Source organism: Lycorma delicatula, chromosome 2, assembly GCF_047948215.1.
Source record: "Lycorma delicatula isolate Av1 chromosome 2, ASM4794821v1, whole genome shotgun sequence".
Taxonomy (NCBI): Eukaryota; Metazoa; Arthropoda; class Insecta; order Hemiptera; family Fulgoridae; genus Lycorma; species Lycorma delicatula.
In genome coordinates this window covers 210,769,324-210,788,405 of record NC_134456.1, presented here as the reverse complement: position 1 = coordinate 210,788,405, position 19,082 = coordinate 210,769,324, and the positions used below count along the sequence as shown (strand labels likewise).

Below are 19,082 nucleotides of genomic sequence, written 5' to 3'. Positions count from 1 at the left end.
CTCGTAACAGTGTAGGAAAACAAATCATCTCCATCTTGTCGATAATGGTCCAAAAACACTTGTTCACTGCATATTCTTTGTTCTTTGTGTTGGTCAGTGAGCATTCTCTGTACCCACCCTGCACACAAATTGTGATGCTGACCTTTCCCATGACAGTCGTGTAGATAAAGGTGTTTCCAACATGCGGAAATTCATCAGCCAGAGCACTAATTGTCAATCACTGATCACATCGCAGTTCTCGGTTCACTAGTTTAACGATTTTGTCGATCAAAATACTGGGTAAAATACTCCAAAATACTTCACTCGGGTTCGATCAAAATACTCCACTCTTTGTCATGCACATTTGTGCGGCCATTTTTAAAGTCTTGACACCATTATCTTAACCTTTTCTTCACTCATAAGTGTAGGACCCTACACTAGGCATAACTCGCTATGAATTTCAGCAGCTGAAGATCCTTTTGCACAAAAAATCTAATCACATCATGCACTTCACAACTGGTGGGAAAAATGACTGTCGTGGACATTGCGATCTGCATTCACCAGTAGGCAAATGACTACTGAATCAAAACAACTGCAGTGGCTTCATAAACAGCTATTAGATGGCTCTGCATGCTTGAAACTATTCAGACCTACTAATATTTAAATATAAGCTGACGGCCCTTACTTTATGAATATGCCTCATATTTGTAATATACTACTGTAGATATTTGTAATATATTAACAGTGTTTATTTTTAATTATCATATGGGAAGAATTTTTCACAACAGATTCTTTTTTTTAAACTTAATTTTGAAATTTTAAACAGTTCTAAATAGATTTTTAAAATGTTATGACTTTTTTTTGTTGGATTCTGTATATATTTTCATAAACTTGTAATCTGAATGAGGGAAGCCCTTTTATGCTTTCTTTCTTTTTCTCTCTATGTTTAAAGTTTAGTGTTTTTAAAATAATGTAAAGTTCTGTTTAAAAAAGAGCAAAAGTGGAATTTTTTTTACATACTTTTAATGTTACATTAGTTTAGTAAGAGATCTAGTTATAATAAATAAGCCTTCAGTTAAATAATAAAACAGATATTAAAAAAAGAATTGCTATATATAAACATTATATATGTACTTAAATTACTTTTCAACATAATCCCAATCTGAATTCAAGCATTTGTGTCATGACACCAGATTGTCTATTTCCTCATCAAAGAATGGTGCCACCAAAGTATCCATGCATTCATTGACTCCATCCATTAGTTAGTTCATCATTGCTTTTGAAATATTGAATAGCCCTCCAATTCTTCCAATTTTGAGAATTGATAAAAATCAGATGGTGCCAAATTGGAGCTGTAAGAGGAATGATAAAAAATCTGCCGGTTAAACTTATGTAATATACCCTTAGTGCTAGCAGCAGTCTGAGGCCTGCATTATCATGCAAAATACTCTATCCCCTTTGGTAGCATCCCTTGTTTATTCTGTATCACTCTTCTAAGCGTAGTGAAAGTTTCATAATAAAATGTTTCTGCCAGCAAAATTCCTTTTAGTTTTGAAACATAGTAGCGATTATCTTTTTGTTCAAATTGGTTTGTTTGATTTTTTTGGGTTTGTTCGACAATTGTGTTTATATCCATTCTTTGAACTATTCTTTTGTTTCAATATTGATGAACTAAAACTATGTCTCATCCCCAGTAACATTACTTTCAAGAAATTTGTTTCTTTTATTGAATTGTTGAAGAAAACTCAATGCCATTCCCTTTCTTCTTATATTATAGGTATCTCTAAGTTATTTAAGTAACTACCATGCACAGTGGATGATATTGTGTGTGTATGTGTTCATATTCATGATTTTTAGTGTTAGGTTGTGTGAGTGAGTGGAGGGGATGACTGGTTGGATAGTGTGTATGCGGCAGCCAAGTGTTAGGGAGTCTGTGTTGATCTGTATGTGTGTGGTGTGATGAGATTTCGGCTGTTCATATGTCGTATTATGTAGTTTTATACTTTAAGAAAAGTATAAAACTGAATACTATTTATATAATCTTAAACCAATAAATTAATTACAATCCACTGCAAAAATCGTGTCATTTCATTTCACAACAACCACACAGTCCTTAATAAAACCCAGTCTGTAACAATTGCATAGAGTGGACCTTGAAATTTGATAAAAATTTTCACTGAGTTCATAATTGTAAAGCGGCATTTATTACAATGGCATGTTCAATTTTTTCAACAAGATTATTACTTACTATAGAATGTTGCCCTCTTTCTTCTTCATCATTCCTGTTAGTTTGCCCATCTTTGAACTTTGTGAACCATTCTCTCATAGAACTATTAATAATTGTGCATTACATTATTACTGTAAACTACACAGAACTAATGGTGTATCTAAACTGCAGGTGTTCTTTCTGCTTGCAAAAAATGAAAGATACTGTATACTTTGCAACTGCTGAGAGCTGTAGCACTCGCCGCCAAATTTCACCATGTACTACTTGAGTGGTACAAAACAAAATGACAATTCGAGTGTATGTGACTATATTTAAGCATACCTGATGTCTGCTACGCACATACTGTGTTGCTATGGAAACCCCAGTTTATTTGTAATGCCTGGTTGGAAGTTAATGTATAAATAGCCTGTTAATTAATCTAGAAAGATGTATGATAGATAATTAATTGACAGTATAAAAATAGTTAGATGACAAGGTTTGAATTTTATTTATTATTTTGTACTTAACCGGTGCAAATTTAATTTTTTTGCAGAAGTCATTGATTGATATGTATTCAGAAGTGTTAGATGAACTTAGTGGTTACGATAGCAGTTACCAAACACAAGATCATCTTCCAAGAGTTGTGGTTGTTGGTGATCAGAGTGCTGGTAAAACATCTGTGTTAGAAATGATCGCCCAAGCTAGAATATTTCCCAGGTAAATAGTAAATGCTGTTTCCCCTATTACATTTTGTTGCTTTTTAAACTTATTTTATTGGTTATGTGTTGGTTTAATAATTTTAGAGGTGATTTTTTTAATCTCTTAATCATGGTTATTTTTAAGATTGTTGGCTTCATAGTTTAAATTAATTTGGTACACTTTTTCTCTTAACCTTTTAAGTGTAAATTTACTTTTCTGGTCTCGCATGTTATTGTATTATATAGTTAACTTTTTCTGACATTTTTTTTATTTATGAAAAAATATATTATGTAATTGATTTGTGTGTGTTATGTAAAGTTTATTTTTGAAAGTAGATGTAAATATGAGGGCTGTTCTTTTTTCAACCACCAATTATGCATCTAAGTAAACACCAGATAGGCAGGAGCCAGGTCTACATGCGTGAGATTACTCTGCTCTCTCCCACAACAACCTCTGCCGTTTTAGCTCCATTGCATCAGTCTGAGCCGAGCTACAGGCAATTGAACATGGCCACTACAATCTATGCTCTCAACAAGTGTGTGTTGTGAAGTGTGATACGTTTTCTGCAAGCAGAAGGATTAGCGCTGCTGAAATCCATTGCAGAATGAGCTTAGTGTATGGTGAAAACTTTATAAGTGATTGTAGCACACAGGAATGGTGTAGGAAATTTAAAGTAGGGCAAATGAATGTCCTTGACAAAGGTGGGCAAGGACACAAGTCTATTACTACTGTGTCTCTGGTTGAGCATGATGATTTTGTCCACGACAAACTGATGTTTACAATAAGTGAACTTTCTGCAGAAATCCCAGAAATTTCAAGATCTTCTCTGTTCACAGTTGTGACTAAAAACCTAGGATACCAGAAACTGTGTACACGTTGGGTCCCAAAAATGTTGAGTGATGATCACAAAATTCAGTGACTAGTATCAGCCTTAATGTTTCTCATGCGTTATGATAGTGAGAAGGAGAGTTTTTAAAGTCTATCATTACTGGTGATGAGACTTGGATCCAGTATGACAACCCAGAAACCAAAGAAAGTTAGCGGTGGATGCACACTTCTTCTGCAAACAAGCTGTAAAAGTTCAAACAGACAATGAGTAACAGGAAAACAATGGCTGCAGTTTTTTTGGTACCATAAAGGTTTCTTGGTGAACTTTATGGAGCAGAGGACAACAGTAACAAAAGAAGTTTATTTTGAATCTTTACGTCACCTCCACAGAGCGATCCAGACCAAATGAAGAGGTGTGCTCTCATCTGGCATGGTTTTGAGTCACAACTGCCAATGTGATGCAAGATCCCACAAACAATTCAAGTGGGAAGTTTTCTCCTGTCCACCGTATAGTCCAGACCTAACACCTAGGGATTTTCGCCTCTTTTGAGAATTGAAGGCATGGTTGGCCAGGCAACACTTCGCCAACAACGAAGAACTTCAGGAGGCTGTCAAGATGTACCTTACCTCACTGGCAGCAAACTTCTTTGAAGAGGGTATCAGAAAGCTGGTGTAACGATACAACAAATGCCTCAATTGTTTGGCGATTATGCAGAAAAATAAGTTAGATACACTCAACTTTTAATAATAGAATTGTTTTGTTATGTCAATTTTTTTTTATTGCCATCAGAGATTGAAAAAAAAACAGCAGTTCGTAGAACTAAGATATTAAAAAGATGGAAAGCCATTTTCTTTTCAAATTTTATACTTTTTCTGAGATTTTCCACATAGTCTGATTATCTTTTCATAAAAAATGAAATGGAACTTTTGAAAATGAAAAAATGAAATATTAAAACGATAGAAAATAAACTAACGTAACAAAAAATTAAAATTTGTGATTCTAAAATGTAAATATGTTTGCAGATTTTATGGTACATGCTGAATGATATGTTTTAAAAAAAAATTGACTGTTATTTATTAAAAAATATCTTAATAGTAGATTGATGTTATTGATGCGTTATTGAAATAGGTTCTTGCAAGGTACTAAGGCACATGTCAGTTATCATATATTTAGAAATCATTAACAATTTAGTTTCTCCACATTTCATTCCCTCAACTGCATAATCAGCAAATAATTAAAATATAATTTTATTAGTAAGACTGCCTTTGCGCAGTCTTTGGTCAGTTACTCAATATGCTACTCTGAAAATAACTATCAAGATTTAATGTGCTGTTGGTAAGCCTACTTTCTGGTGTAAATTTAACCAATATTGGGTCAGCAATTAGACTTAAACCAACAGCATATTAAATCTTAATAGTTATTTTCAGAGTAGCTTATTGAGCAACCGACCAAATGGTGTCCCTCAAATGAAATTTAAAATACAGGCTGAATTTTATTTTGGTATTTAAAAATGCTTTTTGCAGTAGATAAAATGTTTCCAGAATATCAAAAGTTGAGTAAAAGTAATGTTCCTCTATACTTTTAGATAGGAGAATGTTGTGATTTTTGTTAGTAAGCACTATCTGCATACTGTACATGTAAAGTATTATGAGTAAATTTCTAAAATAAAACATTTTATTTTCATATAATATTTGCATTTCAGACAAATTGAAGCAAAAGCCAATTATTTTAATTAATCCCTATCATATTGTTAGCTTATTATATTGCTTTGTTTCTGTTTGTACAGAATTGCACATGAAATGGCAAAGTTTAGTTTAACCTATCAGATATCACAACTTCAATTGAAATCTTTCTTTTAGTATAATGTGTTCGGTTGAAATTTTTTTTTTGTAGTGGATCATCAGCTCTTGATATAAAAAAAAATTAGATTTCTATTTTTAAGTCTTTATTTACTTACGAGAAAATAAATTTAGAAATAAGTATACTTATTTAAAATAAGTAAGGAATCAGGGGGGAAAAATCCATACTGTTTTTGTGAATATTTAAAAATGTATGTATATATTATTGAAATTAGTTTTTTTAAGGTTCATATTATTTTTTGTACTATAAATTATATTTAAAATTCTGTAAATATAAACCACCTAGTACAGAATCTTGAAATAAACATATCTTACCTTAATTTTATCATGATATTTTCACATGATTCCACATCCTCAGTCATGATTGATTTCATTTTATTAATTGCACATTAAATAAAGATATTAAAAAATTAACAAAGTACTGTGTTACTAAAATAAACCATGCACGTGGTATAAGGTTCATTATAGTACTGTAGTGTTATAATAAAAACTAAGTATTAATTTATTATAAAAGTGTTATTTATCTGTTGCTATTTTTATTAGAATGTATCCCTCAAAAACTATCTGATATTTACAAATTGAAATTTTGTTTGTAATTATATTTGTAATATATTTAATATTTTGTCATCTTTATTAGTTTCTAATATCTCTAAATTTGTGTCAGAAATATAGTGTTTATTGTTTATTAGATGGTCTTGCCATACTAGATAAACCTAATTTATTATTTTTGTCATTTTTATAACGATCAAGAAATTTAGTATTAAAGGATCTATTTGTTTTTCCTATATGATTATATTTAATTTTATAAATTTCACATGGATTGTTTATTTTAGTATTATTTTTATATATTAAATATTTTATTATTTGGTTATTATGCTGGGTTTGTATGTTATTATATGGGTTTGCTATAGGTTTGTATGCTGGTTTAAACAAGTTGTAATGATGTTTTCAATGATAGTATATTAGTACATTATGTAAAATTTTTCTATAATGACTTCTGGACTGGTTCATTGTTACCATTTAATTTTAGTTACAATTGATGAAGTGGGAGGGGGGGATGATGATACAGTTACCATGAGTCTCAACATTTTTTCAAATAGTAGATAATTTATTTTAGATAATTCTTTACTTACCTAATTTAATTTTACACTTAAATTTCTTAGTAAGTAGTAGTCTATCGAGGACAAAACCCTCAGTAGCTAGAGTTGCATAACTTTCCCGGCAAAGCCAAGAAAGTTATACAATTCTTTGCCAGCTTTTATATTTTGTTGGCTCTTTGCAGTTATTTCACATCAATTATATTTTCTCAATTATTTTATAGAGGAGCAGGTGAGATGATGACCAGAGCCCCCGTGAAAGTAACTCTAAGCGAAGGACCATATCATATAGCACAATTTAGAGATAGTGACCAAGAATATGATTTGACTAAAGAAAAGGATTTAGAAGAATTGCGTAATCAGGTAATTACTTATTTACAAGCAATTAAAATTTTCTAACTACTTTTAGTGAACAAATTGATGTAATGTGACTTACTCATAACAGAACTTATAAATATTATAGGATATAAATATTAAAGGGTTGTAGAATATGACTATAAGAGTATAACTTCAAGCTTATGTGACTAAAAAAAGAAGAAGGAATTTATTAGAAGGGGAAAGAAGAGAGGATGTCCAAATGAAATGGGAATCGGACATCTACTTGAGATTACTTAGTTCATAATTCAAAATATGGGTGAAAAAAGATAAGGTTGGATTCACAGTAAACACTAATTCTGCACAAATTCAAACTACGATATGATAATGTATTACAGAGTTTCCTCTTAAACCTTCATTGAGAAAAGGAAGAATCTAAAAATTAAAATTCCTTTGTATTAGCTGGACGTTTTAAAACAATAAAATCGTGTTAAGAATAAAACTAAAAGGAAAAATTTGTGTTTTTAAATTTAATAAAATAAAAATATTTATTTTCAGGTAGAATATAGAATGACAAAGAGCGTTAGTAGATCTGGTAAAACTGTATCGAATGATGTGATTTCAATGACTGTTAAAGGCCCTGGAATACATAGGATGGTTTTAGTCGACCTGCCAGGAATAATAAGTGTATGTATATTTTTTTAATTATCTCTGTAATTATTTAATTAGTTATCAGATAAGTTTTAACTATTTATAAATAGAATTTATATTTTATTAATTTTGTAATTATGTATTATACCATTTTATTTTGTGTATTGGAATAATCTTGGTGTAATTATTTGTTTTTTTAATTATTTTTTTGTTACATCTAGATTCTTGTCATTTATTTTTACTTTGTTACTATTCTTTTTTTTTTTTTTTTATAAATATTGTTATTTTTTAATTTTTATTCTGTTTTATAAAACTACTCATTAAAAATTTCTAGCCTACAAAAGGTGCTTTTTTCCTGTTTATTAAAGAACTTTTTAATTTTTTCATTATTAAAAAAATTTAAAAAAGTAATTAAAGTATTCTTATAAATAGAGCTCATCAGTCACAGTCATGGTAGTTAGTGTTCACTATGCATCCAGAAATTGCTGACAGTCATGAATTTGTTTTTCTTGTCAGCAACTGCAAAACATATGTTAGTTTTGTTGGATTTCTAGCCATACAGGAATCGCAGACAATGAGCAAGCTGATTGATGCGTTAAATAGCTTGCGCTTAGTCAGTTTTTAAAAATAATGTTATTCATACTGATTACATATACTTTGTTAGATATCAGATGATAATTTGGTAGAATGAATGGACTGTCATCCGTTCATTCTATTATTATTGTCAAGAATAAGATACATCAAATTAAATTTATGTATGGCTTTGGAAGTCATCAGTGTAAGACAGTCACTATGAAGAAGTTAAGTTCCCCTGTGTCATCTGCATTTGTCAATATGTGTATTTCTCTTCATCTGCTGATGTTCCTATATATTTCACTGGTAACTGCCTGCCACACTATACTTTGATGTACACATTATAGGCTTGATCTAGCATTCACAATTGGCATTATTGTAGGTGATGGGACCAAAATTGAAAAAAATGTTATAATTCATTCCTGAAGTCATCAATTTTATCTGAGTTTAGTTTATATCACTTCTCATTTTTTGAGGAGCACAAAATGCTTCCTCTGTAATTGGTTATAGCTCATAAATGTAATGTATTTTTCATCTTATAGATGGATTTTTTATCCTTGTTTTTGTTAATGGAAATCCATTTACAACTCTATTTACAGGTTTAATGTACATATTATACTGCACAAATGTATTTGCTTCTTCATTGTTTATCATTTTAAAAATGTGTTTTTAAAGTTTTTATTTTGTTATGTTTTTTTATAGTCTACACAAGATTTTATTAATCTTTTTCATACTTTGAACCAGCACATGTTTTTTATATGTTTTTTTTGTGACAATCTGTCTGGTTGTTCGACAGAAAAAAAAATTGTAAACTAGTGGTAATGAAATTTTAATTTTTATCTTCTACTGACCATAAGTATTTTTTTTAAATGTCAAAACTTGTTTCTTTTACACAATCACCATGTTTGAAACTAAATTCACACGTCTGAAACTTTGCAGCACACCATCTGAAGGATCATAATTGACAAATATCACATTCATTTGGTCATACTTTGCATTATCTATATCAGGCTAAGAACTTCCTGAATGAACCTCATATCTTGAATGAGCATCAAGCACTTTCTCTATCACCTTCTAGAACTGAAATAAGTTTACATTAGAAGACTTTGTAAACTTAAATAAAAGTTGACTATTTTCTGATCTAATCAATCACTTTTATTTTGAATATATTGAATTTTATTTTATTTTATATCTTTTTAAAGAATCACTATTTAAAAAGTAAACAAAATGCATTACTAGCCCTGAACAATTTGTATATAAGTTATGTTGTTTATAAAGGTTAAGACTGAAACAGTAGAATAACTGAACCATATTGTAAATGCTAAAACTATATGAACTACTGAAGAAATTCAAAAATATTTATTATTCTTTTATAGGGATTACTTTTAAATCTGTATATAACTATTAATCAGTTACTTATTTTGTTTGGCAGACAGTGACTCGTGACATGTCTAGTGACACTGGAGAATCTATTAAGAAGATGTCACAATTATATATGTCAAATCCAAACGCCATAATACTTTGCATTCAGGATGGTTCTGTTGATGCCGAGAGATCTAACGTTACAGAACTTGTATCAAAAATGGATCCTCAAGGAAAAAGAACAATTTTTGTTTTAACAAAAGTAGATATGGCTGAAGATAATTTAGCAAATCCTGAAAGGGTAAGTCAGCTTAGTGTAATTTGTTCCAGTAATCAATGTAAATAGAAAATATTATTATTAGTTTTGATGGTTTAAAATATTTGTACACTGCACAGTTATGATTATATTGTTTACTGAGTTTGGTTTTAATTTAACTAGTTGTTAAAAAAATCCTTGCTGAGGAATAAAAAATATTTGAAAGTTTGTGGTAAATACCACTTTTAGTTTTTTTTTTTTTTTTGTAATTATCGTATCTATATTGTAATTAGGTTGATTTTATGATACTTTGGAAGTTTCCATAAATTTAACCTGACCCAGTTCCATAGAAATCTAGATTGCTGTATCCATTATTGGTTGTAGTCTATGCATACAACTGTATTGTGTTCTAAGATGGAAGGTTTTAATTATTTTCCAATATCATAGTACAACTTAAGAGCAGTATCATAGCTCTAGTTGCATTAAAAAATGGCTAGTTCAACTAGGTTTCCTAAATTCCAATTGAGTTTAGAAGTTCTTCACTACTACACTACTGTGATTAATACATCACTATAAAACTCCAAGTTGAAAAACCTTGTTATAAGGTGTGTTTTATTTTATTACTTTGATGGTCTTAAACATGGTTTTACGTATGTAAATACTACTTGCGTATGCACACAAATCCTTGAATCACAAGGATAAAATCAGAAGCATACTGAAGTTCAAGGCCACTATATCTAATACAAAGTGGTCAATCATTCTGCTTTGTAAAATTTGTCATAAAACACTCCTCATTTTAATTGCAGAATTATTAAATGTATAAGCTGTTCAATTTGAATATTTTAATGTTGAAATCTCTGTGCTTCTCACACTTCAATAAATCATTATCTTTAGACTCAAATCATTATCTTTAGACTCTTTAGACTCAAATCATTATCTTTAAAAGTACAAATACTTTTAAAAATTATCTTACTCTGGCCAAGTTACACTAAACCACTGTTTGTTTATTAATATCAGTGCATTTGTGTTAAGAGACCTATCATCATTCAAGAAGAAAAAAGTGAGAAAGAAATGTATGTTACTTTGAAGTGCATTCTTTTTTTAAACTGTACATTACTTGGACAGACTAATTACCACATAATACATATGGTAGTTAGTTTTCATAAGCTGTATTATTACTGCACTTGTATAATCGGTTATGTATTTTACTTTTTAATTTAATAGAAAAGCTTTTGATTCATGTATGAATATGTTTTATAGAACCAATTGAATTTATCAGTATTCTAAATTATTACTATCGATTCCATTAAGTCTTGTTCATTCACAGTAACTATATGTTCTATTCACAGATAATTATGGTCAGGCCAAATCGTATTTGATAACTCCTAAGGAATAATTGTAACCCTGAATTTTTTTAATGTGAAAAAAGTTAGGCCTTATTGTAATTCAGATAATTATAACTTTTTTAATTATATGGATTTAAATGTCTACATGCATTTGGTCAGGAAAATTCGCCAGAATTTTCTTGCATGCAGTATATACTGCATGCACATAAGCGTCATAGAGCTAAGACAACTAGTCCATTCAAAGTAATTTATTAATTATTCTCAGTAAACTTAATTAATTTAACAAAATTCTAATTATGCAGACAAAAACCTACACCACTGCTTCCAATTGCATGTAATCTTCTAAGTGGCGGCCCTCCATATCCAAGTGCTGCCTTCTTTGAATTCTGGTATTGCTTGGTTCAGCTGTGGAGTATTTCTTAAAAGACCTTTCATGATTGGTCATCAAGGGGTCACCTTTGGTGGGACTAGGTTCTGAGATGCAACTCTAGATATGATCTAGTGAGGTGTGATCTGATGATAAATGAAGCTATGAAGTTTATTTAGATTCAGTGCACTGGACAAAACTTTTTATTCTGGATATATCCGGGCGCACCTCATTCTGACTTTCGTTAAAGTTGTTATTGTGGAGAAAAGTTAGTCAGATCGTAAACATTATGCCCATATGTTGATTGTAAATAAATAAACATAAGATTTAATTAATTTAACTTTTTTTTCTTAGTGTGCACATTACACCAACAAGAATAGTAAATTCATCATGATCTGTGTTGTAGTTTGTTTACAAATTTAGAAGAATTTCTTTTACTTCTCATATGTTGTTTTTTGCAGATTAAAAAAATCTTGTCTGGAAGTTTGTTTCCAATGAAAGCACTAGGTTATTTTGCTGTAGTTACTGGTAGAGGAAGAAAAAATGACTCTATTCAAGATATACAGGAATATGAAGAAAATTTCTTCAGGAACTCAAAGCTTTTCCAGTAAGTGAATGTTATTTGATTGCTAATATTAAGTTCAAGTTAATGAAGTATTTATAATAGTACTTATTTAATTAGTAATTTAATTCAATATTTAAAATTCTTGAAGTAATTTTATTAAGTTATAAAATCTCTGACCTTACACTCTGAAAAATAGATTCAAACTTATAGATTATTTAAACACCGTACTTTCAAAAAATAAAAAAATTATTTGGATTTTCTCAATTTTAATTAAGTTTTTAATTATAAAAGGTTGTGCAATGATGAGTTATTTGATAAATTTGGAAAGTAGCATCTTGGATCTTTTAAACATTTACCTTCAGCCATTGAACAATTGAAATACTTTATATACTGACAATATAAAAATCATTAACATGTTTAACCTTTTTCCTTGTGTAATTAGAAATTCATATTTTTATTGATGTTATGAAACAGCGTGAATACCCATCAGATTTTAAGGTTACTATAAGATTGGAGATAATTTCTATAAGATAGTTTTGGATCATCAGAAATTTCAAATAATTGAAAATGTATTTATACATAAGATTCATCACTTGGAAATAGTCTCAGAATTAAAAAAAAAAAGTGTACGGAAAATATTTTATAACTAGCTTAGTGTATATTATTCCAAATTTTTTTTACAACTTATTTTTATTCACATATAATAGTTATTCGTGAATAGAGTTCAAATAACTATTTTCTGTCTATTTTATGAGGAGGTTTGAAATAAACAATCTGCATGTGGGTACATATGCAGATTGTTTATCAACACACATAAATATAACCTTTCAACCAATTGATGCAATCTGCTGAGTGGACAAAAATTTCATGCATCACTTTGAAAAATAGCTCCCACACAATAAGAATGTTAATATGTATGTTATGCCTGTTATTAATCTCAGATTATCATATTATTAGTTATGTAATTATAAATATGTTACGTCTATAGCAATGTAAACAGTGCACTATTATTGAAAAATTTATACTAATTCCAGTTTCTTAATTTTATAATATTAATATGATTTGCTACTTGAGGCCTAGAGTAAACAGACATTCCATATGTTAGTGAAAGTATTTGAATTGCAATTTGGAACATATCTGTACAATATTACATAAACAATAGCAATACTCCTTAGTTATTTATAGTTTTATTGCACAGTTAAATTATATTTCCAACATAATTTTAAAAACGATTACTTGGTCTTGTGAAACTTCATTGTTATTTTAACTGTGGCATTGTTAACTACTCGTAATAGAAGTTACTTTGATTGAGGTTGTTTTTGTCATTAATTTGTTTTAAATAAGTATCATTCTGAAATGTATGACTTATTTGCTTTATTACTGTGCTAGAAATTAAGTTTTTAAGTGCCTTGAAATTTAATAACTATAACCAAGAGCCCTTGCCTTACAGCCGAACACAGAAAAGGTAAAATATTAGGAAGTGGGGAAAAGACAATAGTTCTTAATGTTTTCAATAAATTTCGCAAATAATACCCTACTTTAGAAATTAAACTTATAGATCCACTTCCTATCTGAATTCACAGGTATATCTACTTTAAATATTGAGAGATGACAAGCTGAAAAGAAAAAATATGGTGTAGTATGGACACCAAAAAAGTAAAGAATGTGTTCAAAATCTATTTTAGGCCAATTTGATGATTTCAGTAAAAATGCTGTCAGATCCAAAATCCATGGTTCCTTTTTAAAAATGAATTGCTCACACCCATTAAAGTACTACTTTCAGCTATCAAAAGTGATCTGAATTTAATGAAAATTAGTCGGACTAGTTTACATGAAGTTGTTTTATCGATGAGTTTCAAATTTGTAGTAAAAAGTATAAATAGTTTACCATTGATAGAGTTGATATGAAGATTTGGCGAAGGAAATATTTGAAATAAATTAAGAATTTAGAAAAATAAGAAAAAAGATTTTTTATCAGGATGAAACTTGGGTAAATGAAGGTCACAGTCAATAAATTTTGGTGTGACACTTCTATTAAGACATGTAAACAGGCCTTTCTGTCTGGTTTAAGTACCAGTATAAAATCAGAAGGTAACAAAGGAAAACAGTTGGTTGCAGGTCATGTAGGAAATGAAGATGGATTTGTTAATAGTGCCTTATTAGTTTTCAAAGTCCAATAAAAAGGGCGATTAGCACAAAGATATGAATGGTAATTTTTTTTTTTTAAACTGGTTTAATATTATTATAAAAATAATTCTGCCAAATAGTGTCATTATTATCAATAATGCACCATACCATCATGCAAAATTAGAAAAAATCCTGAATACTTCATGGCTAAAAACATAAATAGTATCGTGGCTGAGAGAAAAATAAATCCCATTTGATTATACATTTAGTCCTAGAAGAAGTTTAAAAAAAAGCAAAGATTTAACAAATATGTAATTGATGATATAGCTGAAGCAAATGGACATCCAATATTACGGCTTCCACCATGCAACTGCAATCTGAATCCAGTAGAACTAGTGTTGAATCATATAAAAGGATTTGTTGTAGCTTGAAATAAAAAAACTTATAAATTAGTGGATGTAAAGGTGAACTTGAAACTATTGCTCTAGCAGATAAGTGGTGGAACTGTGTTAAACATGTGCTGCAAGAAGAATAAAATATGTAGAAGATGGATTATTTTGTTGATAACGAAGTGAATAAACTCATTAATTTTGATCATTAATCTAATGTTAGTGAAGATGAAGATGAAGTTTTGAGTGGATGTGCTTATTTATTGAGCGATTCACCGTAACAAATTGATAAAAAAACCAATAAAAAATTGCAATAAATATTTTTTAATTTATTTTATGCATGTAAATAGTATTTTAGGATTTGTGTAAAGCACAAATTATTTACCATCTAAAACAAAATTACCATCAAAGATAACTTTAGTATATTTAACAATTTATGACCTTTTCTTTATTTGATAAACAAATGTTTTAGAATATACTGAGCAATAGGCAACTATTTCTGTATTATTATTACGATAAAAGCTAAATAAGGCGCACTGTAGCTGTCATGCAATTTTGTGTACACCCGGTTCATACTGCCTGGCTCAGAATATGTAGTGTTTACTTCAGGCCTCAACATAAAGTAGACAGATATTAGATCAAATAATTAATATATACGAGAGTGAATCAAATATAAATGGTAATTTTTTTTATAAATTTATTGATTAATATACACAATTCATACCTTCATCATTTCCCTATATAGTCTCCTACACAATCTACACACTTTTCCAACAGTTTGAAAGCTTGATTATTCCTTGTTAGAAAAGTTTGAGGACGAGTTGTCAACCAATTGCACACATGCTCCTCAACATCTTTATTGTTTACAAATCATTCCCCTCCAAGTGATTCTTTCAAGGGTGCAAACAAAAAATAGTCTCAAGGGGATTAATCTGGACTGTAGGGAGGAAAGTTGAGGGTTTCCTAGTGCATTTTTTACAATTTATGTATCCCTTGTCAAAATTGCAGTATGCAGCCTGGTGTTTGAAAAGGATGACATCTCTGATGGACATACCCCGTCTTTTGTTTCAGTAGGCGGCTTTTGTTGACTGTAGCAGCTGGCAATAGTAACTGCATTCACCGTTGGTTGATTGTGAAGAAAATTAATGAGTCAAACTCCGTTTGAGTCAAAAAAAAATTGTTGCAAGAATTTTTCCGCCTGACAGGTTTTGGCCTTCACTGGGCAGCCCTCATTCTTCCTTTGCTACTCCTTACTTGCCATTTTTGACTCCAGACTGTAATGATGGACCCATGTCTCATCAAATGTGACAATGTGCCTCAAAAAATTGTCTCCTAGGCGAAATCGATTCAGAAATCTCTCACAGATCTCCAACCTGACCTGTTTTTGATTTTCAGTCAGCAACCTAGGAACCCATCGAGCACTATTCTTTGTAAAGCCAAGATGATCAGTGATAATGGATTGAGCACTCCCATAGCTGATACCCACTTCTGACACAATTTCTTCCAACAGTGAACCCGATCACCTTCAATAAGCTCTCAAATGGCATGGATGTTGTCAGCTGTGGGACTTGACTTCGGGTGTTGATCATGACTTTCATTTTCTACACTTTATCACCCTTCCTTAAATTGTCTGGCCCACATATTCACTCCTTTCTGGGACAGTGTAGCGTCCCTAAACTGTATCTTTAAACGAGTTAAATTTCCATGGGTTTAATGCCTTCCTTATTTAAAAACTTTATGATTATACATTGTGCAACACACGACTGAACCTCTTGCTCACTCTTGGCTGTACTGATGGAGGGTGGAGGAGCTAACCAAGTTGGTTCCTCCCCTATAACACACCATTAACTTCCACTTCACCATCCAGATAAGAACTGCTTGCTGCGTAGAATAGCAAGATTACCCTTTAAATTTTATTCATCCTCTTATTTTATTTCACATTATAAAATGCTATTTTTTGAGACATTCCTAGGTATTTCAGAATCATCAGATCATGAAGATGCAATTACTGCCTTTATCCTACCCAAGATCCAAAAGTTACTTAAAAAATATACTATTAAACCCATTACAGTTGTATTAGTTTATACTGGGTAATTTAAAAAGGACTTCACAAAGTTTAAAGCATATAAAAATTTATTGAGATAACATACAGATTCAGTTGAGTTCTCATTTTATAGAAAAACACATCAAGTTTGTCACCCAGTACTCACTTTGGTTCGATTTTTAATGCGTTGTTTCATTTGTAATGCGATGTACATCTTACCTAAAGTTGGTTTTATTCCAGACTGCAGCCAGCAAGTTGAATGTTACCTCTGCAGCTGCGGCATTAATTGAAAGTCATAGTTCAACAAGATCAGCAGGCAAATGTGGTGCATAAACCCAATCTTTAATGAAATCCCACAAGAAAAAACTTAGCAGGATCAAATGTGTGGGATAAGGTGTTCATGCATTTGGACCTTCATGTCCAATTCACCAACCTGGGAATCTAGTATCAAGAAAATCTGTCTTGTAGGCAGTAGTGAGGTGGTGCCCCATCTTGCTGATAGTAATAGTGTCCTGTCCATCTTGATAATTATCATCTAACTGATACATACTTTATAACTGATATGATACCATTTATAATTGCCTCCTGGAAGAAGAGCATTCACCTTGCCGCTGATGTGAAACATTGACTCATTACTAAAAATTACATTGTCTAAAATGTATCGTTGTCTTCATTTCTATCCATCCCCATCATTACCACACAAAACTGCAGCTGGGCAATTTTGTAATTATCTGTAATGTGTTGAACCATGGTTAGTTCATATGGCTTCAAGTGCAATCATTTATGTAATATACACCAGACAGTCATTTGTGGAATGCCAGTCTCATGTGATACATGTAGAGTTAGTTGATTTCTTCAAACTACAAAGCTTTTTCTGAGTTGTTCCGTAGCTTCAGGGCAGGAGCACATGGGCTTCCTGGCGATTTGTATGTTTAACAGACCAATCTGTCTCAACAAAGGTTTGGTATCAAGAGTATGCTTACCAGGAGGCTCCCTACCACGTTCTACAGAAATTACATTGAACTACAGTTGCTGATTGCAAATTGTAAAACCAAAACATACAGCAAGCACGTTCTGCACAGTAAACGTATCAATTTTCAACAACACTGGTGACAGTGCTGGTGTTCAAATTCAGTACTAATAAACTACGTGAGTCAAAACTTGATGTGTTTTGCTATGAAATGAGATCTCAATCGGATCTGTAAGTTATCTAAATAAATTTTTATATACTCTTAAAATTGTGAAGTCCTCTTTGAATTGCTCTGTATTCTGAAGTCATTAATATATTTTAGTAAACTGAAATTAATTATGTTTCCAGAAATGTGTCTGTAACCGGGCAGGTAACGACGAGGAACTTGAGTAGAGCAGTAGCTGACTGTTTTTGGAAGATGGTAAAAGAAACTGTTGAACAACAAGCTGATGCTTTCAAAGCTACTCGTTTTAATTTAGAAACTGAGTGGAAAAATAATTTTCCGAGGTATAAGACTTTCTCATTTTGTATTTTATTTTTTTTTTTATATTTTTAAATTTTTTTATTCAGATCATTATTATAACTATATTAATAAAAATTTTTAAGAAATGATGTGTCTTTAATCCACAAAAGGGGCCACTCTAGCAAAGGATCAAGAAAAACCTTGATCAGTGTAGCACAAAAAATGAAAGAATTAATAAATAAACAATTGAAGTGTTGAACTTAATATTTGAAAATAATGTTATAAAAAAAGTGATGCAGATTTGTGAAGATTATTATAAAAAATAAATTTAGCGCAAAATATAACACTTTTAATTGAAGAATATATACATTAAAAAGAGATGCAGAAATTATATATTTATTAAGCAAATATTGTCATGAACCTTATCAGGACAGTTTTTGTTGTTTGAAATCTTTTTACTACTAAGTTTTAAGAACCAAGTTTTTAAGTTTTATTCATAGACTGATAGGTATTTTATAAAAATTGACAATGAACCGTAATGAGGCTCTTTCGTACAGTTTAAGTTGTTATGTTGTAATACAAAATATTTGTATTTTCTTATGTAATTTTTTTTTTTTAATATATGCCTTTTTTAACAAATTTAGTGTTTTCATATGCAGAAGTTGGAATTTTTATTATACTAATTATCAATATACCTGGTTTATGGTGTGTGATTTACTGGTAAAAATATAATCAAATTGCCCAATTATTCAGTTTTGTAGTTTTAAAATTTTGTTTGTTCTACAAATGTTTACCTTAAGAAACTTAAGTAATTACAGGGTATCTATAATTGTAGGTCATACAGTAAATTTGTCATATCCAATCAAAGTTTAATTTAAATGTAATATTAAAATCAGCTTACCAAAAGTTTAATTCATTCCCTAAACGTCTTCGGCTATTCCGCCATCTGCAGTAGGATTGATCTATAGTAATTTACGTATAAAAA

At 30.4% G+C, this 19,082-nt stretch overlaps 1 protein-coding gene across 4 annotated transcripts in view; it reads left to right on the top strand.

Moving 5' to 3' along the window:
• Positions 1–19,082, top strand: part of Opa1 (Opa1 mitochondrial dynamin like GTPase) — a 97,185-nt gene that overhangs the window by 41,682 nt on the left and 36,421 nt on the right. For all 4 annotated transcript variants that reach the window (XM_075357138.1, XM_075357137.1, XM_075357136.1 and 1 more), the window contains 6 exons: positions 2,739–2,902; positions 6,894–7,032; positions 7,543–7,671; positions 9,641–9,871; positions 12,001–12,146; positions 17,983–18,141. In XM_075357138.1, coding sequence (XP_075213253.1) covers positions 2,739–2,902; positions 6,894–7,032; positions 7,543–7,671; positions 9,641–9,871; positions 12,001–12,146; positions 17,983–18,141 — 968 coding nt within the window. The remainder of the gene's footprint in view (positions 1–2,738; positions 2,903–6,893; positions 7,033–7,542; positions 7,672–9,640; positions 9,872–12,000; positions 12,147–17,982; positions 18,142–19,082) is intronic.